This window comes from Astyanax mexicanus, chromosome 8 (assembly GCF_023375975.1).
Source record: "Astyanax mexicanus isolate ESR-SI-001 chromosome 8, AstMex3_surface, whole genome shotgun sequence".
NCBI lineage: Eukaryota > Metazoa > Chordata > Actinopteri > Characiformes > Acestrorhamphidae > Astyanax > Astyanax mexicanus.
In genome coordinates this window covers 43599246-43620971 of record NC_064415.1, presented here as the reverse complement: position 1 = coordinate 43620971, position 21726 = coordinate 43599246, and the positions used below count along the sequence as shown (strand labels likewise).

General features: G+C 39.1%; 1 protein-coding gene across 7 annotated transcripts in view; it reads left to right on the top strand.

Moving 5' to 3' along the window:
* Nucleotides 1-21726, top strand: part of slc4a2a (solute carrier family 4 member 2a) — a 72711-nt gene that overhangs the window by 35434 nt on the left and 15551 nt on the right. For 4 of the 7 annotated variants that reach the window (XM_049482238.1, XM_049482237.1, XM_049482239.1 and 1 more), the window contains 8 exons: nt 9383-9551; nt 13037-13305; nt 13916-14058; nt 14344-14573; nt 15921-16057; nt 19409-19471; nt 19981-20161; nt 21496-21631. In XM_049482238.1, coding sequence (XP_049338195.1) covers nt 9383-9551; nt 13037-13305; nt 13916-14058; nt 14344-14573; nt 15921-16057; nt 19409-19471; nt 19981-20161; nt 21496-21631 — 1328 coding nt within the window. The remainder of the gene's footprint in view (nt 1-9382; nt 9552-13036; nt 13306-13915; nt 14059-14343; nt 14574-15920; nt 16058-19408; nt 19472-19980; nt 20162-21495; nt 21632-21726) is intronic. The other 3 variants (XM_049482240.1, XM_049482241.1, XM_049482242.1) reach the window with 3 other exon arrangements.

Sequence of the window (21726 nt, the reverse complement as noted above, 5' to 3'; positions counted from 1 at the left end):
GATCATCAGCCTGAGGAGCAAGTGCTTATTGCATTTAGCACAAGGTTTTAAAAGTCAGGGAATGTATAACTTCTTCTCACATCAGTCTTATAAGTATGACCTCAAAGATCATGATTTATTTCACATTTTACCTCTATTACAATTGATGAACAATCATTTTAAGGAACGACGTTGCTAAAAGCTGCTTAAGTTGCCCAGTTGGCTCAGTGTTTGAGTTCTCCTCCATGTTACTTCCATATCACAGACTAGATTGGGCAGGGTTATGTGACTCTTATCTTTAAGGGGACAGTACATGAACGAAGCATTAGCATTGTTACATGAGCAAAGTATTAGAAAAGTATTCAATTAATTCTCCAACCCTAGTTTTCTGCAGAAGGTGGGTTCCATTTGTCTATGGATTACGCATTTCTGTCTTTAGAAATGAACCTAGGTTCTGTTTGGTATCCTGTTCTTCAATGGTCAGGACCTCACAGCACCCCTCACAGAGCTGGTATGATTTGGATGGTGGGTCACCACTGGAGTGACAATGACTTGGTGGTGGTGGTGGTGTGTTAGTGTGAGTTGTAGGCGTTGTGGTATGAGTGGATCAGATACAGCAGTGCTGCTGGAGTTTTTTAACACTGTATCTATTCACTGTCTACTCTTATTATATGTTACAACCTAGCTGCTCCATCTTGTAGATGTTAAGAGATATAGAAGCTCATCTATTGCTGCACAGTTTATGTTGGTCATCCTCTAGTTCTTTGTTACATAACATTACATTACATTTGGCAGAAGCTTTTGTCCAAAGCGACTTACAATAGTCAAGAACAAAAGTAATAGAAGTTTAAGGTAAAACATCTTTAGAAAGGGCTTAAAGGAGGTCGAAGGGAAATAATGGAATGGAGGAGTAAAGAGGGGAAGTAGGAAATGAGGTTAGAAGTAGTTAGAGGTGTTAGGAGAGTAAGTTCCCTTTGAAGAGCTCTGTCTTCAGGAGTTTATTAAAGATAGTAAGAGATTCTCCTGATCTGGTAGTGGAAGGTAGTTAGTTAGAGGTGTTAGGAGAGTAAGTGCTCTTTGAAGAGCCCTGCCTTCAGGAGTTTATTAAAGATAGCGAGAGATTCTCCTGATCTGGTAGTGGAAGGTAGTTTGTCACACTGCCCTCACTACCTGCTCTGGTGTGGGCCCTGATCATGGAAGAACAGGGTAAAAGTAGCATAGTGAAGTATGCATAGAAACAGATAGACTACAGTCTGTAACTATAGAACTACAAAATAATTATAGAACTATATAGTGCTCCTATATGATCAGTGAAGCTGATTAAATGGATAATGGTATAGTGTGGTATAGTGGTATAGTAACAAGGAGATAGTCAAAGATATTCTTGAATTTTTTTTATAATGCGGTTGGACAAATGATCGTCCTTTGCCCACCTCCAGCCATGACGCATCCAGCAGTGGGTTGTTTTGGGTTTGTAGGTGTTGTTGGGATGGTGTGCTCTAAACCTGATACTTGTGTTTCTGCTGCCACCTCTGCACCTCTGCTCTTAAATACAGAGAGAACTGCAGCTCTGCTCTCCTGCAGACTCGCTCAGCAGGACCCTGTGTCTCTCTGCGTGACTCCTGCTTCTCCTCTATCAGCTCCATCACAGTGTTTCAGCGCTCAGACCTGCCCTTCATCTCTCCGCTGAGGTGTCGTTTTGAGCTGGTGAGCGCTGTGGTCAGGGCAGCAGGCTGAGGCTGGTGGAGTCCGGCCCTGTTCTTGGCTTTGAGCTGCAGTGGGTCGTGCTCTGGGCGCTGGCTGCTGGTCAGGACCGCCCTTGACCGTGGGTGACATGCGGTGGTACAACACCTACGCAGCAGCATTCCAGTGCAGCTTTATTTATTAAAACCAGCTTTGACTTAACCGAGTAATCACTGGGGTGCGTTCGTAGGAGGTCTGTTCGTGATAGTGGGGGTGTTGCGTGGGAGCGTGGGGTGTCTGAGTGTGTGTATTTGAGAGTGTGTGTGTGTTTTGAAGTGAGGCAAATGGCAGTAAGTCCTCTCTCCCTCTCTAAATAACCTTATTAAGTTGTTTTTGATCTTTGGGCTTAAAGGAAACTCTAATCGCTCTGCTAAACAATGGCCATTGATCTCTCAGCAGTTTTATTCCAGCTACCAAAAAAAAAAAGAAAAATGAAAATAAAGAAATAATTGGTTGAGGGGAAAACCGCTTCTTGTAACTATGGTGATGGGGGCACCTGCACACTGTGTTCCCAGAAATCAATTTACTGCCAAGGGACTTAATGTTGTGCCATAACGTCAGCCGTTCAACTGTGATTAGGTCTGACCTCGCAGCTGATGGATTTAAAAGTCCTCCCTTTTCAGCAGCCCTGAGAAAATATACTGTTTTAAAGCTTTCGTCATTTATAGGAGATGATCCACCACAGGTGGTTCACTTTTCTGCCAAGAGACAAGAATCAGAATGTCTAGTAGTTAATGTATGCATGAGCATTGTTTAGTTGAAAGGTCCTCAGTTATTGTATCGTTAATTATCGTTCAGTTTGGCAACCCTACATTTTTTTTTTTTTTTTAGCAGGTCAGTAATTACCACATCGATTTGGCTTGCAGTCTTTCAGCAACTGGACCTGTCTGCTTCCTGTCTGGCCACGCAGCCTGTTCTGGTCATGTGGGGACTCAATAAGTAAGGCCAAGAATTTTGCCAGACTACAGAGGAAAACAGACTTTATTGTCTCGTCCGGATTTGTCATTTGCTCTATAATGCCAGTGATTTACTTCCGTTCCTCCGTTTCTGATTGGTCACTCTGCATGACCTCATCAGACTTGGACTTGTTGCAGAGATTTAAGGTGATAGTTATCATCTTTGCAAAAAAAAAACAAGTCAATAGCACAGTCGACCCACGGAGTGCTTAAAATACCTGGAATGATGCAGTTACTCAGTAGTGGGTTCTATAATGGGTCTGTTGCGTCTTTAAGTTTTGTGGCGTGAGAATCACCATAGCTCTCAGGATTTATTGTTCCTCTTCTTCTTTTCATTCTTTGCTTCATCGTCTTTTTTGGCCCCCATTCTATCTATTGGTCTCCAGTACTGTGCATTCTTTTGGACTAACCAGCTGTTGGCATCCCACATTTTAGCCAAAAGCTTGTGGACATTTAGACAAAATTCTTAGCATGAAAATAGTTTCAATAGTTTCAAACACCTTAGCAGCCAATAACTACACCACAGCAACACCTAAGCAACCACCTGCTGAGCTATGGACACACTTTCTAGTCTAAAATTTACTATCAAGCTAGTTGCAGCTCTTTACACACTTGCTTAAAACCACATGGAGTTGATTAGTAATGTAAGGTAGATGTGTGTATCTAACAAAGAATAAGCATAAATACATTTTAGCTGAAAACTGTTATTTTAGCTTTCAGTTGGCTTTATGTTAAAAATAATTAATTCTTACACTTTAAAAGGAACCATGCTTAAGAACTCTCTTAAAAGGAGCCCTAGAATGGAAAACAGGATTGACCTTGACCATTATCTTTGTGCATGGATTGTTATATGAAACTGACATTGCACAGCTCAAATTGACACAGAAACTGACACAGTTTAAACACTGTTATCTCACTCTTCATTGAAAAAAAAGTCCAACTCAACTAAAACAAAGCCAATTTTAGCACTTAAAGTGCTACAGACAGAAACCCAATGGAAGAGAAGTAATGGGCTCATTCACACAGTTTACACAAACATAGTTTGTAGTCTTGGAGAAAAAAAAAATCTTTCTGTCATAAATGAACTATATGAGAGGAAACCACCCATGGGTTAACTGTTTCTTTCATGTCTGATGTAATTTCGTTTTTTATAGGTCCTTCCTGGCACATTGATTGTGGTGTATTGCTCTGAAGGTGGGTGGCTGTGATGAAAGGCATGAAGAGAAAGGGCATGGGCAGTGCCAGCAGAGGGTATTCACTGGAGCCACTGAGCCTCCTGTAACGTGATCGCCTGATGCGGCTAGATCTCGACTCTATTAGCGGAGGCTTTGTGCTCAATATTAAAATAGTGTCCGGAGCCCTGCCGAAGCAACACAGTTTCTGTGGGAAAATGTAACTCAACCTGGGAGCTTTGTGTGTTTGATGGTGGTGGGGGGTGTGAATCGCCTTTGAAAAACATCTCCGAACCCAGCAAATGAGAAGAGTCACTGTTTAGAAAGCCAACTTAGATGCAGTTTGTTTTTCCAGCAGGCTGTATGGGCTGTGTTTCAGTCAGGTGTCTTGTGTGTTTGTGATGAGGCTGAATTAGACGCGAGTAAATTCTCATCAGAGCGCTGGTGCGCTTGTATTTGGAGCAACAGATATGCTGTGCTTGTTCTGCGTCTATCAGTAAATACAATCAGATTGCACTGTGTAATAGTGTCACCATATATCTAATGCGTCTCCACTTGTTTGTCTGAAGGCTGGTAGTTCCATTCACTGAAGGAACACAGTGTGTCACAGGAGATACTGCGATACCGCAGCAGATAGTGATGATGTCAGAGGGTGGCGTGGAAGATAAGTGCTAGATTGAGGCCTTGTGCGTGGGGATGCGGTGTGTCAGATGATGAGTAAATCACATCCCCTGTCAAAGGCCACTCCTGGGCCACGTAGTTATGGTTAGACCAGGCAGGTTTCTGTGGGTTTCCGCCTCCACCGTAGTTTTAGTCTACACTTTTCCTGTTAGATTCTTAGGCCAACAAACACTTCAGCCTACACAAAGTCTTTCCACTGGGGCATTACAGCTTCCTCTCAGAGTTCAGAGGTGACGCAGCGACCTTCTTAAAGGAATTTACCCTATTGGCTCATGTCATTTTGTCACTAATCATGTCACTAAATTTGGCACTGCACACATTGCATGCAGTCACCCACTTCCTTTTAAACTGCTTTAGCTTTAAAAATGACCAAATATAGACTTGATTAGTGATTATGCATTGGCAATCGTTAATAAAGAGGCAGTGCTGGCATTACATGAATAAAGTACTAGAGACCCAGACTTAATTAAGTTTGACTTCAGTAGAAGTTCAAGTGTTCTTTAAGTTCCAGACTTGAGTAAAAGTACTAAAGTATTCAACATCTTTTTTAGTATTAGTATTGTTAGTAGTTTATTTTAAAAAGTACAGTATTGTTTTATTTAGTCATTATAGAAAGCAGTGAAAGTTGGAATATTGTATTTTTATTATTTCAAACAATTCGGATAAAGGACCCTATCAATTACTTTGGCTGTAGCTGAAGCACAAGCACATATAAAGTACATGTGCAATTAACTTTCTAATCAGACTTACCCAAAAGAGAGGCTAAAGAGAGTTGACAGCAAGACATTAGTGATAAAACAACTGATAATCCTTTTATGCAGAACTGGTTAAAATATCCTATTGTTAAATCAACTAAAGCTGTCAAAGGCCTTATACAAGTGTTTTACAAGTAAAAACAAGTGATTAGAGCACCTTAAAACACACAGAGTCATGAAAAACCTGGAAAAGTTTCATATTAGTAATTTCCAGGCCTGGTTAAGTTTTAGAAAAATAAAAATACCCAGAAAGTTTTAGAAAAGTCATGGAAATTTGCAGTCTACAAATCTTTGTGTTTATTTGATCTATCAACTGAGAAAAGCTATTTTGAGCTAACAAATACATCAGCTCAGAGTTAGTTCAGTAATTAAGCCCTACTCAATGGAGCTCTCAAGATTTGACGCACATTTTATTGTTAAAGATTGGATCAACATTGCTTAAATAAATGTTTTTTTTTTATCAAATTATTGGCCTACTAATTTTTGGCGTACTGTAATCAGTTTTAATTATAGTTTTAGTTGATTTTAGGTTTTATTGTCCATGTCCGTGTCCAAGCAGTGATGTTTTACCAATTGTATGGTCATGAAAATTGGTCTTGAAGGCATGGATAAGTCATGGAATTTCTTGGTTAAAAACTGTATGAACCCTGAACACAGAGCATAATTCTTTGTACACAAACACAGATAAGCTATGTCTCTTTCCCCCTCTTCCCGGTAGCAGAGTGAAAGACCGATATAAAGCAGCGTGGTCTGCTTATAAGATCCACGTAATCACTTGATTCTCTCAATGACGAGCAGTTTCATTAAATGACAGTGAAGAGCATCTACCTGGCTTTAGGGATAATGTGCATTTGGGATGATTAATAACATTTTTATTTTGTTTAAATTGTAACGTGTGAAAATATGTAGTGAGGAAAAAGTGAAAGTAGGAGATAAAATAATACTGCAGTAGATACAGATACAACTTAAGTACAGTAATTAAGGAATTCTGATTCATTACTATACATATCTTTTATGGAGTCACATGCTTGTTATCCTCACCCTCCTAGTGTTGGCAGCATGGCAAGTAATGTGTACCATGTATCAGCTTTTCAGCCACCTTAACCATAATGGTCCAGCTTAGACCATCTGAAACAAGTTACCAGCTGAGCTGGATTTTCCAGATGGGATACCTACCTGATTAGGGATATCTGTCAGATTATGTCTGCTCAATATCATTTTTTTTATTATTAATATATTTTATTATTAATAGCAAGCCATGTTGGATCACTGAGTTTATCTGGTCTAAATGAATGATTTAAAATATATGAATATATAAATGTTTTACATTTTTAGTGGTGTCAATGCGCAAGATTAGTATGGAAACTTTAACATGTTAATATTTTTCAGGCAAATTAATGTAAAAGGCTTCAGTCTTAGACTACCGAGGGATGAGACACTTGCCCTGCCTCTTGCTGCATCTGAATGGTGGTGTTGTGTGTCCGTCGTCTACCTCTCATGTGTAATCAATGGATTCCACCTTTGCTTTGTGTAAAACAGGCCAATGGACACATTTAAATCACACTTAAAAAAAGGACATGTCCATCACATCAGAAACCTGTCAATCTTCTTCAGAGAGATGTGTGTAAATATTGTACAGCTGCTGGAGATTCTGCAGTGCTTTTGGAAAGCAGCAGTAGGTCCCGAGGGGGTTTGTTTTATACTGTTCAATTTATTATTGTCTCCCTTCCGAAAATAACCAGCATTTAAAAGTTTTTAAATCATGGTTTTATTTGTGATTAATCAAAGACAATTATTGTAAGCATTTGACATGACTGATATAAAAGTAATTTCAACATTGATTCTCTTGTTTACATTGAAATTCCCACTATTAATATTAAAGTCTTAAGAGGAAGAAAAAGTATGATTAATTACAGGATATTGTGCGTACAGTACCAGTCAAAAGTTTGGACACACCTCTTCTCATTCAGTGACTTTTTGTTTTTTATATTCTTACATTGTAAATTTTATATTGAATACATTAAAACAGTACAGGAACACATGTGGATTAATTTGTAAACAGAAAGTGTTTACAAACCAGAATATGTTTAATACTTTACCACATTTATCTTTAAGGACAGATCTGCACACTGACACATGTCTTCCTGAGGGAGAATCACCTGGAATAGTTTTCTCAGCGTCTTGAAGGAGTTTCTGGAGGTGCTGAACAATAGTTGCTGCTTTTCCTTTACACTGTGAAGCTCCAGCTCATCCCAATTCACCTCAAATCACCATCTTAGTCAGGTTTATGTCAGATGATTGTGGAAGACAAGCACCTTTTTTGTTTGTTCTTTATGTCCCTTTAATTGTTGTCATTGTTTAATATTAATCTACAATGTAGAAAATAAATTAAATGAAGAAATAAAGAAAAACATTGAATGAGAAGGTTTGTCGTAACTTTTGACAGGTACTGAATTTTTTAATACCAGTTTCTTTAGTACTCCAAGTAGAGCTAGCTGTAGTCAGTCAGAAGGTCATGTCTCATGCTAAAGAATTAGTAAAATATTTCTGGTCCTGTTCAGGTGTGCTGTGTCTCTTCAGGAATGGTCGTGACTGAGGTTTCAGGGCCGCGTCTGTAACTATGATGAACCTGCAGAGAGCTCTGCAGTATTGAGGCACAGGAGTTGTGCTGAGTCACACTCTCTCTCTCTCTTTCTCTCTTTCTCTCTCTCTCTCTCTCCGGCTCCGCTGTCACTGAGGCGAAGTCGAGGTCGCCGGCTGCTCCTCACTAAGCATGTGTCGCTGTCTGAGGGCATGTGAGTGGGCCTCTTGTCTCAACACGTGGCGTTAAATAAAGCACACTCACACCGGCCACAGTCAATCCCTATCATAACATAGCCTGGACAGCAGGAGTGAGAAGAAAAAAAAGAGAGTGAGGGAGAGTGAGATTGTTCTTCTTAAACCCCACTGAGGGAGAGAAGAGCTGGAGTTCATGCCTACTGTACATCAACACTGGAGAGAAACAACTTAACTCATATTGTGCAGTGTGTACAGTATTATAGGACTAGTTATTTAAGCTTGAAAGGCTTTAATTATCACTCCGCTTCGGGAGATGGAGAGGGAGAGAGAGCATAAGAGAGAAAGTGATTGCGAGAGATAGAGAAAGAAAGTGCAGTGCAATTGTGATAAAAGTGCTTGGCACTATTTTTGATTTATTTATTGTGTACTACTGTGTGCATATTTTAGTTCGGTGATTTATTAGAGACTCATGAGGGGTATAAAATGCAACTGCTGGAATGTGATTGCTATTTTGTCAGTCAGGGGAATGATTTGTCTCCCTCTAGTCTTAGTTTCTGGCTACTACATCCCTTTATCTGTGGTTATATTGTGCAGATTTTGGTTTGCAGCATAAAGTCGTTCTAAATGCAGACTAAGGACCCTTAGTACTACTTCATCTTCTGTTTGGGGATTTAAAAAAATAAAGCATTATTTAAACAGCCTGTGTGATAAGTGTAGAATTAATATGAATCAGTGTTGATAAACATAAAACAAGACAAGATATGTGTAAAAAAAAAAAAAAAAAAAAAAAAAAAAAAAAGGATTTTCCATCCACTAAAAGGACATGGACAACTCATCAAGGAGGTCACAAAATAACCCAGAACAACATTTAAGAACTGCAGGTCTCACCTCAGTTAGGGTTAGTGTTCAATAATAAGATAGAGACTGGTCGAAAAGGGTCTCCATGGGAGAGTTCCAAGGCAAAAAACACTGCTGAAATCTGACTAACACATAATTTCAGAAAAAGAACATCATACTGAACGTGAAACAATGGTGGGGCTGCTTTGCTGCTAGTCAAAGTCTGATTGAGATGCATTCATGCTCAAAAACCCTCCATTGTGTCTGAATTAAAACAATTTTGTAAAGAAGGGTTTAACAAAATTCCTCCACAGGGATGTGAAAGACTCGTTGCCAGTTATCGGTAAAGCTTAATTGCAGTTGTTGCAACCAAGACGCCATATTTAGACGTACATCTTATGTACAGTCTATTATTTTGGTCTGTAATGAATAAGCTATGATGTAATTTGTAATATGCTTAATATTCTTCTCTTTCTTGCAGCCAGCTGCAGTGCTCCTTCCCCCTCGACGGCGTGAAGATGGCGATGATGACGACGATGATCAGGACCTGAATAGGACTCTAGGAGTTCAGCGCTTCCAGCAGATCCTCTCTCCAGCGCCACGTGTTCCAGCCGAGCAGCACCGCACCTTCAACGAGGAGGACTTTGAGTGTAAGAGCAGCAGCACTGTGCATTCCTCCTCCTTTGCTGTGGTTCATACCACAAGCTTGGAATTACTGGGCGAGTCGCACAACACCAAAATGAAAATATGTCTCTGTGCGCAGAGCCATAAAACTGTGGCTCGTTCTTTACAGCATTGCAGAGAGCTTTTCTTAGACAGTTACTTGGAAGTCGCCAGAGTTAAGCAGGATAATATCCTGAAAAGACTGCATGTTGATCCAAACTCTGCTTAGTGAGAAAATGAGAAATACCAGGCTAATATTTTAATCACTAGAAGTGTTAACAATGTGATCCTGAATAAACAAAAGGGTTATAGATATATTGTTATAATATGCTGGGATTGAGGGGAATGAAACTCTGTTAAATCCTATGTAGTGAGCTTGTAGGGGAATAAGTCTGGAATCCCAGGCTTCACTGCTGAGACATCTGCAGGTAATGTGGAGTTCAGTGATCTAGGGAGGTGCCTATTTATGACCCCTGAGAGGAGCTTGCATGTATGTATGCAGTGGATGATACATTCATGGGTGTCATCATCTTACTTGTCCCAAAAAAAGGGTTGTTGATCAGGTCATAAATAACCAGAACAACTTGCTTCTGTTAATGAGGTACAACCACTAGTTTACTCACCGCACTCCACTGTTTCACTCTAAACATTCCTCCCCTGTCTCTCTCGCGCTCGGCGTCTTTAGGTCTTTAGTTTCCGCCTGTTCTCGTTTTTCCACCAGTTCTCGGGCTCCCTATCTCTTTATAAAGGCTTCTTTTCCCGACCGCATCCCAATTCCCAGGGCAGCGGTCTACACAGATCTGATTGGCAGAGGAGAGCGTTTGAAGATTTTACACCACACTTGATTGGTCTGCAAGTTTACTATGTCACAGAGCGCGTATACCGTAAAGACAAGAAAAGATCCGGTGCTCTAAATAAACGCTGTCAGAATAAAATCCTTTTCAGTAGTTTATGGGTTTGGGTCCGCATTGGACAACGTCTGGGTCCGGACCCGGACCGCAGTCCGGATATATGTGATCCCTGGTCTAGACCATATACACAGTTCTGTTCAGGGCCGCTGCTAAGGTTTTGGAGGCCCTAAGCATAACTGGTCAGGGAGACCCCCCCCCCCCCCCCCACACACACACACACAAACACAAAAGGTTTACGCAAAATTTTACTATTTATTAAAATTACACATGTAACTGTGAATATTTACAACGTTATAAGTAAGGCCAATAACAGTGAAGAACAGCACAAGAGTACTATTTATAATGTATAAATAATAAATGAAACGATGCATGTCTATTTTAAGCAGTGGACACGTCATTTACACAAGCCAGCCTTAAAGGTTATGAAATTATCGTTTATATTCGTGGTGTATTTATATCAGCCTGTCAAAATCTATAGAGCTGTCTGATCCTGCTGTCATACAGACCATTTGGATAGTGCACTGACGGCATTAGTCAATAGGTAGGCTACTCTGTTTATTAATTTTTTATTAAAGTCACTAAAAATCTTCAAACTACACTACTACTATTTGCAAACGTGCCACGTGCCTTGCAATACCCAGATTAGTTTCTAGTTAAGCATTTAAAGCTACCAAATCAGCAAAGCCAACGTAACTAGCTCAGGTAACACCACTGAACATGAAGTAATCAAAACTATTTAAACCTTTATCATCGAAGTTACTCACCAGAAAGGGATGCATGGGCCTCATCTTTCTGCTTCTTTTTCTTCTTCTCAGCTCCAGACTCAAACCGTCGCTTCATAGTTGAATTACCATTTAGTAGCAACTTCGCGCGGTGAACTTGTCTCCTGCCAAACTCAAGTAGCGTTGCTACTTTAGTTAGGACTAAGGTTGCCAGATAAGTTACGATTTTTCATCCTATTTGTTTATTTTATTTTAAGTTTTTAACTTACACAAATATTGCACTGGACAAGTTTTTGTATAAGAATGGCCACATACACTTTAAAAATGGTTAAACATGCGCAAGATTTAGCGCCTCCATGCATTTTTTGATTATTTATTTGACTGGAAAATGTCACATCTGGCAACAACCAACAGAGCAAACCGAGCCGTGCCATTTCAGGCAATAGGGGTGGGGGCATTATATTATGCACAAAAATAATAACGTGCCGCTTTTAAGTAGTAGAGTAGGTGCCCCATGCAATGTTTAAAGACAAAAAAGATGAGCGTATCATAAATAATTCACATTGGGTTTTAAATTTAATAATGTCATAATCTCAACACATTTCATTCTCAGTCAATTTGGCTCCCTGCAACTGCAAAATGGTTGAGGCCTAACGCTGGCTGCGTTGTCTGCGTATGCAGAGCGGCGGCCCTGGTTCTGTTTTATAAAACCACTCCTTGCTGCCCAGCAGAGAACAACAGTTTCAATGTTTTACAGTGTTAAATATGTCAGGTCAGCAAAGACTTTCTTTATTTTATATTTTTTTATAAAAACAAGTATTTATGTTAAGTGAAATCAAGAAAGACCATATTTTATTTTTTATAAAAAAAAAATATTTATGTTAAGTTAATTCAAGAGAAATGGTCTTTCAATTTTATTAAAAAAAACATATTTTTTCAGAAAATAGTTAAACTTTAAATGTCTAGAGATACGTTGTTAAAAATGCATTTTTCAATGATCATACTGATTCACTGATTGTTATGATCCGATCATAAGCGGCCACAGCTACGATAAAGTGACAGTCTATAGGTTTTGGGGATTTAGACACCCGTAATTGAGATTTTCACCAGATTTTGATAAAAGTCAATGATCCAACATGTCATGGTACTAATATTACACTTCATATATCCAGAATTTAGATTCAAAAATGATACTTGGCAGATATAATCTGTCTCTATTAGACATATAATGGAAAATGAGAACAGTGCACATTTTTCTTTTACTACAAACAGCTAAGATGTTCAGTATTTACAAATCTTTTTACATGTTATTATTGCGTACTATATGTTATATAGAACACCCTTGCTTTGTGGTGCGGCCTCCTGTCAGAGAGGATTAATCTGGCTAGCATCTGTTGCTCTTTCTTTTATCTTGTCAGATCTTTTCACTTCTAATTCTGTGTTTCTTAGGTTTGAATGAGCAAATAAAGTATAATGTTCTGATATCTTCACATTTACAATAACTCTTGTTTCTGCTCCATTAACAGTGCAATAGTTGCTCAAGTAACCAGAAAAAAGGCTGCAGATGCCAGGATTTTGGCACCTTCCTGTATTATGTTTAGTAAAAAACTGTGTTTGTTATGGTAAACTCCTTCCCTGACAGATGTGGACAAGGTTCCACCCATTGTAAAAATCTTGTGTAAACCACTTGTATAGCAAGTTGTTTTTAGCAGGAAACAGTAGACCTAAGAACATGACAACTTTAGAACAGCTTTTTCTTGTGTGCAGGACTGGGTTTCTTGTAATTTGGTACTGTGTGTGAAGTCCTTAATGAGTGTCTGGTGTTTGTGCCCTTCTCAGACCACCGCCACTCCTCCCTGCATACCCACCACCCCCTTTCTAAGCACCTGCCCTCCGAGGGCCGGAGGAAGAAGAATGGGCGTAAGAGGAAATCCTCGGGCCATCGGAGGGGCTCGGCCAGCAGCGGCGGTGGCACCGCTCCCACTATAGAAGAGGATGAGGAGGAGGATGAAGGAGAGGAGGAATCCTTTAGCCAGCAGGATGGAGATGGCAACACTACCACCCCTACACCTGACACAGATACAGATGTGCACACCGATTCAGTGCAGGTCTCCACACACTCATGCAAAACACTCACAATACATACAGTACTGGTAGGACTGGGCAATATATGAATAAAACGAAATACACCTGTACATAGTCATATAGTAAAAAAAAAAAAAAAAAAACAGAACTCATCATTTAAACATTTGTTTTGTTTTAACATATTTAATCATTCAAACAATATTGGGGGATGAATTTTATAGTAAGTAAATTGAAAAAAAAAATAGAAAGAGAAAAAATGGAAAAAGTCTTGTGAAGAAAAGTTAGAACACCTTATGCAGATATAGAAATAATCTCTAGAGGAAATATTTCTTCACGGTTTCTTCATGCTGAATTCTGTGTAATGTTGGAGTGGTTTCTTTAATGCAAATCCCATTTATTTTACCCCACAGAATCTCAGTAATATTAAGATTTAATAATAAGTAATATTAAGAGTTTAAGCCATTCCTTGGATTTACTGGAATGGTTTGGGTCATTGTCCTGTTACATGGTCCACCTCCTATTCTTAATTAGTTATTTATTTTTTGTTGACATGATCTACAATAAGCTCTTACTTCACAATATACATACACAAACACATGGTGAAAGCCACTCTCCTCTCCTCTCATTGGTCAGCAGTTCTTCGTGTGTGATGAAGACTCCAGCAGTTCCACCGTGGTTCGGAGTGACCTGGGCTCTCCATCGCGACAGCTCTCTATTGTCCCCGAGTCGGCTGTACACACCAGCAGCAACACTCCAGAGGATGCCACCACAACGGAGTGAGTGAATACAGACAAACACTTTTTTAAACTTTTGCTTAGAGTTATTTTAACATGTGGTAAAGTAAACTTTATAAAAGCAAGATCTGCTTTTTATGGGAAGTAGCACAGTTTGATTAGCATGAAGGAGAGTTACAAATTGTACTTGGTTATTAACAATGTAAAAAGTATTAGTAAGAACTTTTTGTATGGTAACTTTGCAGGTAGTTTCCTGTATGTAACTGTAAAATAATGCTAATCTCTCATGATGTTTTCTTAAAATTTCTGTGGCTTTAACCTTTTTAGCGATGGGGACTCGGTGGTTGTGCGGGCCAATGGCAGAAGATCATCTGTACCGTCTGTGTTTCCACTGGGCTCTCCTGAGGGCAGCTTCAAGCCGGGCCGCAGCTACGACCTGCAGGAGCGCCGCCGCACCGGAGACCTGACGGCGACTGAGCTCTCACGCTACCAGCACATGCCCACCGACGAGAGTGAGGCACAGATGCTGGCCACAGTCGACCTGGATGGCATTAAAAGTAAGTGCCTAAAAGCACCTTTCTGGATTCATATGTTAATTTGTAGATGTACATTAACTTCATATATATGTTTGTCTTTAGAAGCAAATTGTAATAATGCCTTTTTGATCAGAATGTCTTTTCAAATGTGTCAAAGAACACATGCTCAATCAGATGTAGTACAGTACCAGTCAAAGGTTTGGACACACCTTCCGTTTCAATGTTTGTATTTTTTCCCTACATTGTAAATGAATGTCATAACAAAGACTATGAAGAAACACATAAGAAATCATGTAGTGACTTAAAAGTGTTCCAGAGTGGTCCAGCGGTCTAAAGCGCTGCCACTATGAGTGGGACTTCGCAGGTTTGAACCCCCACTCATGCAGTCAGTGAAAAGTCAGGTTCACTGACTTTTGTTTCTTTTTAAACTTTTGACAGGTACTTTTGTGTAATTTTTTGTATACTTTTGGTGTGAGGTGTTCATTTATTCTGATTTAAACATTTACAGCAATCAGTTTTTGTTAGTTTTTGCTCCTGAGCACCTTCTACAGCTGTAAAGTATTATTCCCTTTTGCACCACTGCTGTAAATACAAATTCGGCCCACATACATCTGGGTTGAGCAGCATTGTACTTTTTTGGAAAGAGGTCTCATGGAGCTCCACCAAAGTTAGTAGTAGTGTTCCAACCCAAAAAGGCAACGATAGAGATGCAAGTCTTCCTATTACAGGCAGTGAAAGCATGAGCATGATAATGGAGGTATTATTTTAAAGTAAAATTGATAGATAATAATAATTATCTGTGTCTGGTGCGACTGTGAAGACAAAAGGCACCTGACCTGTTTTTTTTTTTCTTCATTTTAATAAAGGATTGTTTTGATGTGCAGCTCTGCATTCTCCTAGAATAAATCACGTCTTCAGTCTTGCTATCTGACCATCTATGGCAGTCGTTCAGGAATGTGGGCATTTTGTAAGCGTCCAGAGCTGCCCACGACAGTTGTACACACACTTCTTCCACTTTTCTTTTGTTTGTGTGTGTGTGTGTGTTTGTAAAAGAGAGAGCTGTACACACAGCTAATTTGAAATCACTGGCTGAACAATAGTTTACTTTGACAGAAGGAAGCGTGTTCTAACATCAGAGTTTAAAGACTGAGGCCAGAGGTTTAGTAAGCTCAGTTGATCAGTCCAGCGAGGGCAGCAGCAGGAATGTTCAGAGGATGCTGTGATTTATTCTGTATATAATTATTCAAACTTTAGAATTAGAATCTGAGCTACGGTATGTATGTGTTGTAACTATTGGAGCCATCGTCAGGCAGATATGCTACTAATATGAAACTAACTCTGTCTTTCTCTCTTTACCTCCTTTTTAAGGTCACCGGTTTGAAGATGTCCCTGGTGTGCGGCGCCACTTGGTCAGGAAGAGCAGTAAAGGCCAGGTCGTTCACATCAGCAAGGACCACAAAGAGCCCAGTGGCCGCAGCCGCAAACTGGACAGGACTCCTCATGAGGTGAGCTTCTGTCTGGAAGGCAGTCTTTTTATCTGCACCAGTGGTTCTCTGTCTAGTCCTGGTTCTGGAGTAATACCACTTAGTATTAGGGCTGGGTAACAAAATTTGATACCAACCGAAATGTTGTGGTCTAAATTCGGACTGTATCCCCAATTTATAAGGCCAATTACCCAATACATCTATTATTACTCCCCTTATCATTAGTGACTCCCCAACATCAGGAGGGTAAAGACTAGCACATGCCTTCTCTGATACATGTAAAGTCTGCCTCCGCCAAGTAGCCAGAGCTCTGAGGAAAGCGCAATGATTAGGTTCCGAAACATCAGCTCACAGACACAGCCTTGTGATTGACATCACCCTAGGAGTGATGTGGGGAGAGAGCGCCATCTACCCACCCAGAGAGAGCAAGGCCAATTGTGCTCTCTCAGGGCTCCGGCAGCTGACAGCAAGCTACATGACTAGGATTCAAACCAGCGATCTCCTGATTTAAGTGGCAGTGCAAAGCCCGCTGGAACACAGAGACTCTCTTTCTAAAGAATTATCAACACATAATTTCCTTCAAATTGTCGACACATCCTTTCTCAGGCACTATCTATCCCTCTCTATCTCTCTCTCACTCTCATTCTTTACCATGAGATATAATACAGTAAAAAAAAGGTTCTAGTCTGCCTGACCCAAACCACACTACACTATTATTACTGTCCCTCTCAATAATACAGAGAAGTACCATCATTTAAAAAAAATGAATCATGATTTTAATTAATCAAGTAATTGACAATACTAATAGAAATATAATTTAAATTTGCCAACTTAACGCTGATTTTTCTTAAAAACTGAAATGTATACAGTTATATAGGCTTAGGGAAATAGATTTGTATTTTAGGCAGACAAGTATGGTATGCTCTCATAGTGATAGTATAAGAAAGATATTACTCATGTAGGCTGCTAAATTAATATGTTGTGTGAGAGTAATTATTGCATTTGGTTATTTTTGGTTACAATTTAGAAGAAGGTATCGAATAAAAGTTTGGGTATTGGTATCAAATTCCAGGTTTTGTTTTAGTAACAATATTGCTAATTTTAAAATGATACCCAGCCCTACTTAGTATATTACTATTCTTTTATCTTTTATATGTTTCTTAAATTTGATAAATTTTTGAAGAAAAAAACATATCTTTTTCTTTATCATTTTTACATAAACTCTGGTCTGTCAGGTTCAGACATTACAAGAATCTGCCCTCTCACAGATGGAGTGTGGGGATTTTCTAGTGAGATGCATTCTAACTGTAGGAAATGTTCTGCGTGGTTTGGTCAAGGGGCAGGGCGGGGCCAGTGTAACGTGCAGGAGGCACAGGATGATCCACTGTGAATTCTTACAATATTACCTGCTGTTTATACACATGGGCTCACTTGTGGCAGTAATTTTCATATTTGACTCTTTTTCTTAACTAAAATACAAGGAGATTATGTTTGCACCATATTTAATAAAAAAAAACTGCATTTAAGTTTAAGGAGACTGCAAAAAAAATTTATAAATGAAATTAAATGTAAAGGAAACAATATCATGTGCATCACTTTAAATGTTGCTGTCTGTTTACAAATAAAAGATTGAAGTTATGTAAGAACAAAAAAATCTAAATCGTAATCGAGAATAGCTTATACATTTGAAAAATTAAAGATTATTATTATTTATTTATTTATTTATTTATTTATTATTTTCTTTTGCATTATCACGCAGCCGTAGTTTGATGCCCACATCACAAAATTTAAATCACAGTATATTTCTTAATTTTGGTCAATGCGATCAATATATGTCTGTTATGAACAATATCAAAGCCACACTGGCAAGAATATCAACAGCAGATGTCTGTACCTACAACCATCTGAATAATTTATTTGCTAATTTGTGTATTGCACCCTGTAATGAATGTCAGTCAGTGACAGACAAAACTGCTCTAAAGTATTTAAATCAATATTTACTTTCTGTATTATTGAAGGTGTTTATTTTAAATTTATGGTTTCACAGCTATGGCTCAGAGGAACTGTCCTACTTAAACTTTTTCCCATTTATGCTTAATTCAACCCATATCAAAAATATTGGAACATTGATGTTTCTAAAAGATTTCCTGTCTTGTTATATATTAACCCGAAACTGTCCATGGTGATGGAAGCCTTTAGAATTTGTGTAAGTTCCTTACAGAACTCTTTCCTTTACTTTAACTTTAAGTTTCTTAAAGGGACATATACTGAACATCCTGAGATCATCACATGAGAGTGTGTGAATCTGTGATCTTGTGACTTTACTTACAGAATATAGAAGTGCTGATTTGGAGATGAAACTCGCTCCTTTTTAATGTGGATTATTTGCTTCTGCAGCTATGTTATTTTCTGTTTCTTCACATTTAGCAATTCAAATGCTTTATACTTTAATTAATTATATAGAACTAGTTCTGACAATTTCTACAACAAAATGTTAAATTTGTGTTATTTATGTTACATCAGGATTTTAACCTTAAAATATAATATAGTCATGTTCCTGCTATAAGAAACAAACATGAATGAGCTGCTCACTGAATTTTTCTGATTTAATTTTGACTTTAGCATCAATATTCAGAAATATGTCTGGGTTAGTATGGGAAAAATTAAATAATTGTCCAGCCGTTGGAGCCAACAAAGCAAGTATAGTGTAACAAGTATACACAAGATTATGACGCTTACATCTCCTTACATGATGATGGTCCTTGCATGGTATAATGCCAGATACATTCTTAAACCATTGAAATTAAATGTTTCCTTTTAATCTGAGTCTGGTGGCTTAAGAGGTATATGCAGGGGTTGGACAATAAAACTAAAACACCTGTCGTGTGGGAGGTTTCATGGCTTAATTGGAGCAGCCTGGTGGACGATCTTCATTAACTGCACATTGAACCAGTAAGAGCAGAGTGTGAAGGTTCAATTAGCAGGGTACGAGCAAAGTTTTGCTCAAAATTTTGCAATTTAAACAACATTATGGGTGACATACCAGAGGATGAACCACATCCAACAGGATTAACTGTGGATGCTGAAAGAGGAAGCTGTCTGAAAGGGATGTTCGGGTGCTAACCCGGATTGTATCCAAAAAAAAAAAAAAAAAAAAACACGGCTTTCCAAATCACGGCAGAATTCAATGTGCACCTCAACTCTCCTGTTTCTACTAAATCTGTTAGTCAGGACAATAAATCATTGTGGTCTAAAACCAGGTGTTTCAGTTTTATTGTCCTACCCCTGGATTTAGGATTCAGTGTCTTGAATCAGTTAGTGAGTGAAGGCCACTGTAGGGTTAAGATGGCTCACACACGCTGCTGTTTCCAGCATAGGAAATGGTGGCATCGTGCTGCGGGATACAGCAAGGTCCGAAAGGTCCGGCAGCTAAAGGTACGGCCACTTGTCATTTAGGAGTGCCGTGGTCTGCTTGGGCTTCTATATGTTCACGTTTACCAGTTTGTTTCTAACCTCCACCATGACTAAAGTGTGTGCACCCTTTGCATGTGCTAAATTGTGGCTACGTTCTAAAGACATGGCCTACAGATTTAATGTTTGGACATTCTGGCCTGGTCTGGGCTGATGTGAGAGTCACAGCATGATAACTAAGATTTCCCTCAGATTGTGAGAGGTACTAATGTCTGCAGTGCAGAACTGAGCAGGTGTAAGAGCTTGCTTTGTGGAAAGGATGCATTTGCCAGCGTTATTAATAAACTAAAATCCAAATAGAATTCTGGAAACTCTCACATCTACAGCAGCTTTAATCCATCAAGCTCTGCTTTAGGTCTCAGATCTCAATCGGTCAAACCAAGGTAAATATGGTGACAAAAATGTTAAAAGATTAGCAATTCTGTGATATGGTGGCATTGTTTGTCTATAAAGGTGTTTGTGGTGTTTCTCAGGTGTTTGTGGAGCTGAACGAGCTGGTGATGGATAAGAATCAGGAGATGCAGTGGAGAGAGACTGCTCGCTGGATCAAGTTTGAAGAGGATGTGGAGGAGGAGACTGATCGCTGGGGTAAACCTCATGTAGCCTCGCTGTCCTTCCGCAGCCTGCTGGAGCTCCGCAGGACCATCTCACACGGTAAGCACAGGGCTGGCTTTAACAACTTATTAGGTTATACTGGCTAATAAACTATCACATGATCAATAACTGCAAAATTAACTAGCTAGTTATCTTACAGTGTGTTTTAGCCTAGTCTTTTAATCATTTTTAATTGTAACTCAGCCTTCTCACAATAAAACTAAATGTTAAATTCGGATTTCTATGAAAAAATAAAAAATGTGCCTAAAACTAACCATTGGAATTAGACACTAGTGATGATTTTGAGTGTTTTGTTATAGAAACATATGGGGATGGGCGCATCTGCACACTGCGCTGTTTATTCTTTTCTACATTCTTTAGTCATCACCACATTCTAGCAAAGTTATGTACAACAGACATCACCCCTAAATTCCACTGTATGCATGTGCATTGTGGAACAGCAGCACTGCATGTCCACTCCGTCCTCCACTGTCTGTCAGTAACCAGTGGTTGCGACTGTGGTGCGCAGCAGCGAAGCTCCGCTGGACAGTCATGAGATCTCCTGAATAATCAAATGATATAGCAGAATGTTTTTTCTATAAAGAGAACTATAAAACAGTTTCCATTCAGAGGAGTAGCAGAACTACTCCGCGCTGACCTGCTGATCTGCCGTTTTTGTAAAAGTTCTGAGTCAACCATGGATAAGTGCAATATTTATAATTATATACTCAACTGATAAGAAACTAAACATTTATTTTGAGTCTTTTTGAAATGTTTGGAAATTCAAAGCCTTGTTAATAAAGTTTGTTCTTGTTGGAAATGGTACAAATATATAAAACAAATAGTTTTTTTTTTTTTTCTCAATGGAGGAAATGATGCCTAAAGTACATTTGACATGTTGACTTCAGGCCTGCCTCTTCCCATTGTAATGTTATGTGTTGTGCTACATCGTACGAAAAGCTAGAAGCTCTGTGTATTTGCTGTGGAGGTTCCAGTGCGTCGCAGCTGTGACAGAGCCAGCTACAACCCGGTGGAAGCACAAACATTGACTAGAACTGAAACACATCTGATGAAATTTAGATGCAGCCCTCCGATCTTATTAACAGATTATACAAAATTATTACAATATTTACTTTTATTCATTATAGTTTGTTCAATATCAGAAATATTGAATTATCTTATTATTGTAAAGGTAATTGCATCATCATTTTGTGTATATCATTACACCGCCAATTTTTAGAACTATTTTTTTAAATTCTAACAATTTCTTGAAACTGTAATCAGTTTGAATGGTCTCAGAGTCAGAGCTGATTTACTGTGCTGATTTATACATGCTGTGCTGGAGCTGGTTTGAATGGGATTGTGTGGACTGATCTTGGCTGTATTTGAAACAGGTGCTGTTCTGCTGGACCTGGACCAGAGGACCCTGCCGGGCATTGCTCACCAAGTGGTGGAACAGATGATCATCTCTGACCAGATCCGAGCTGAAGACCGATCGAATGTGCTGCGAGCTCTGCTGCTCAAACACAGGTCAGTGCATGTGCACTCACACACACACACACACACACCCTTCTAACACAGTCAGTCTGTGAGGTGTGACTAATACTCACCTGCTGTCATCTCTC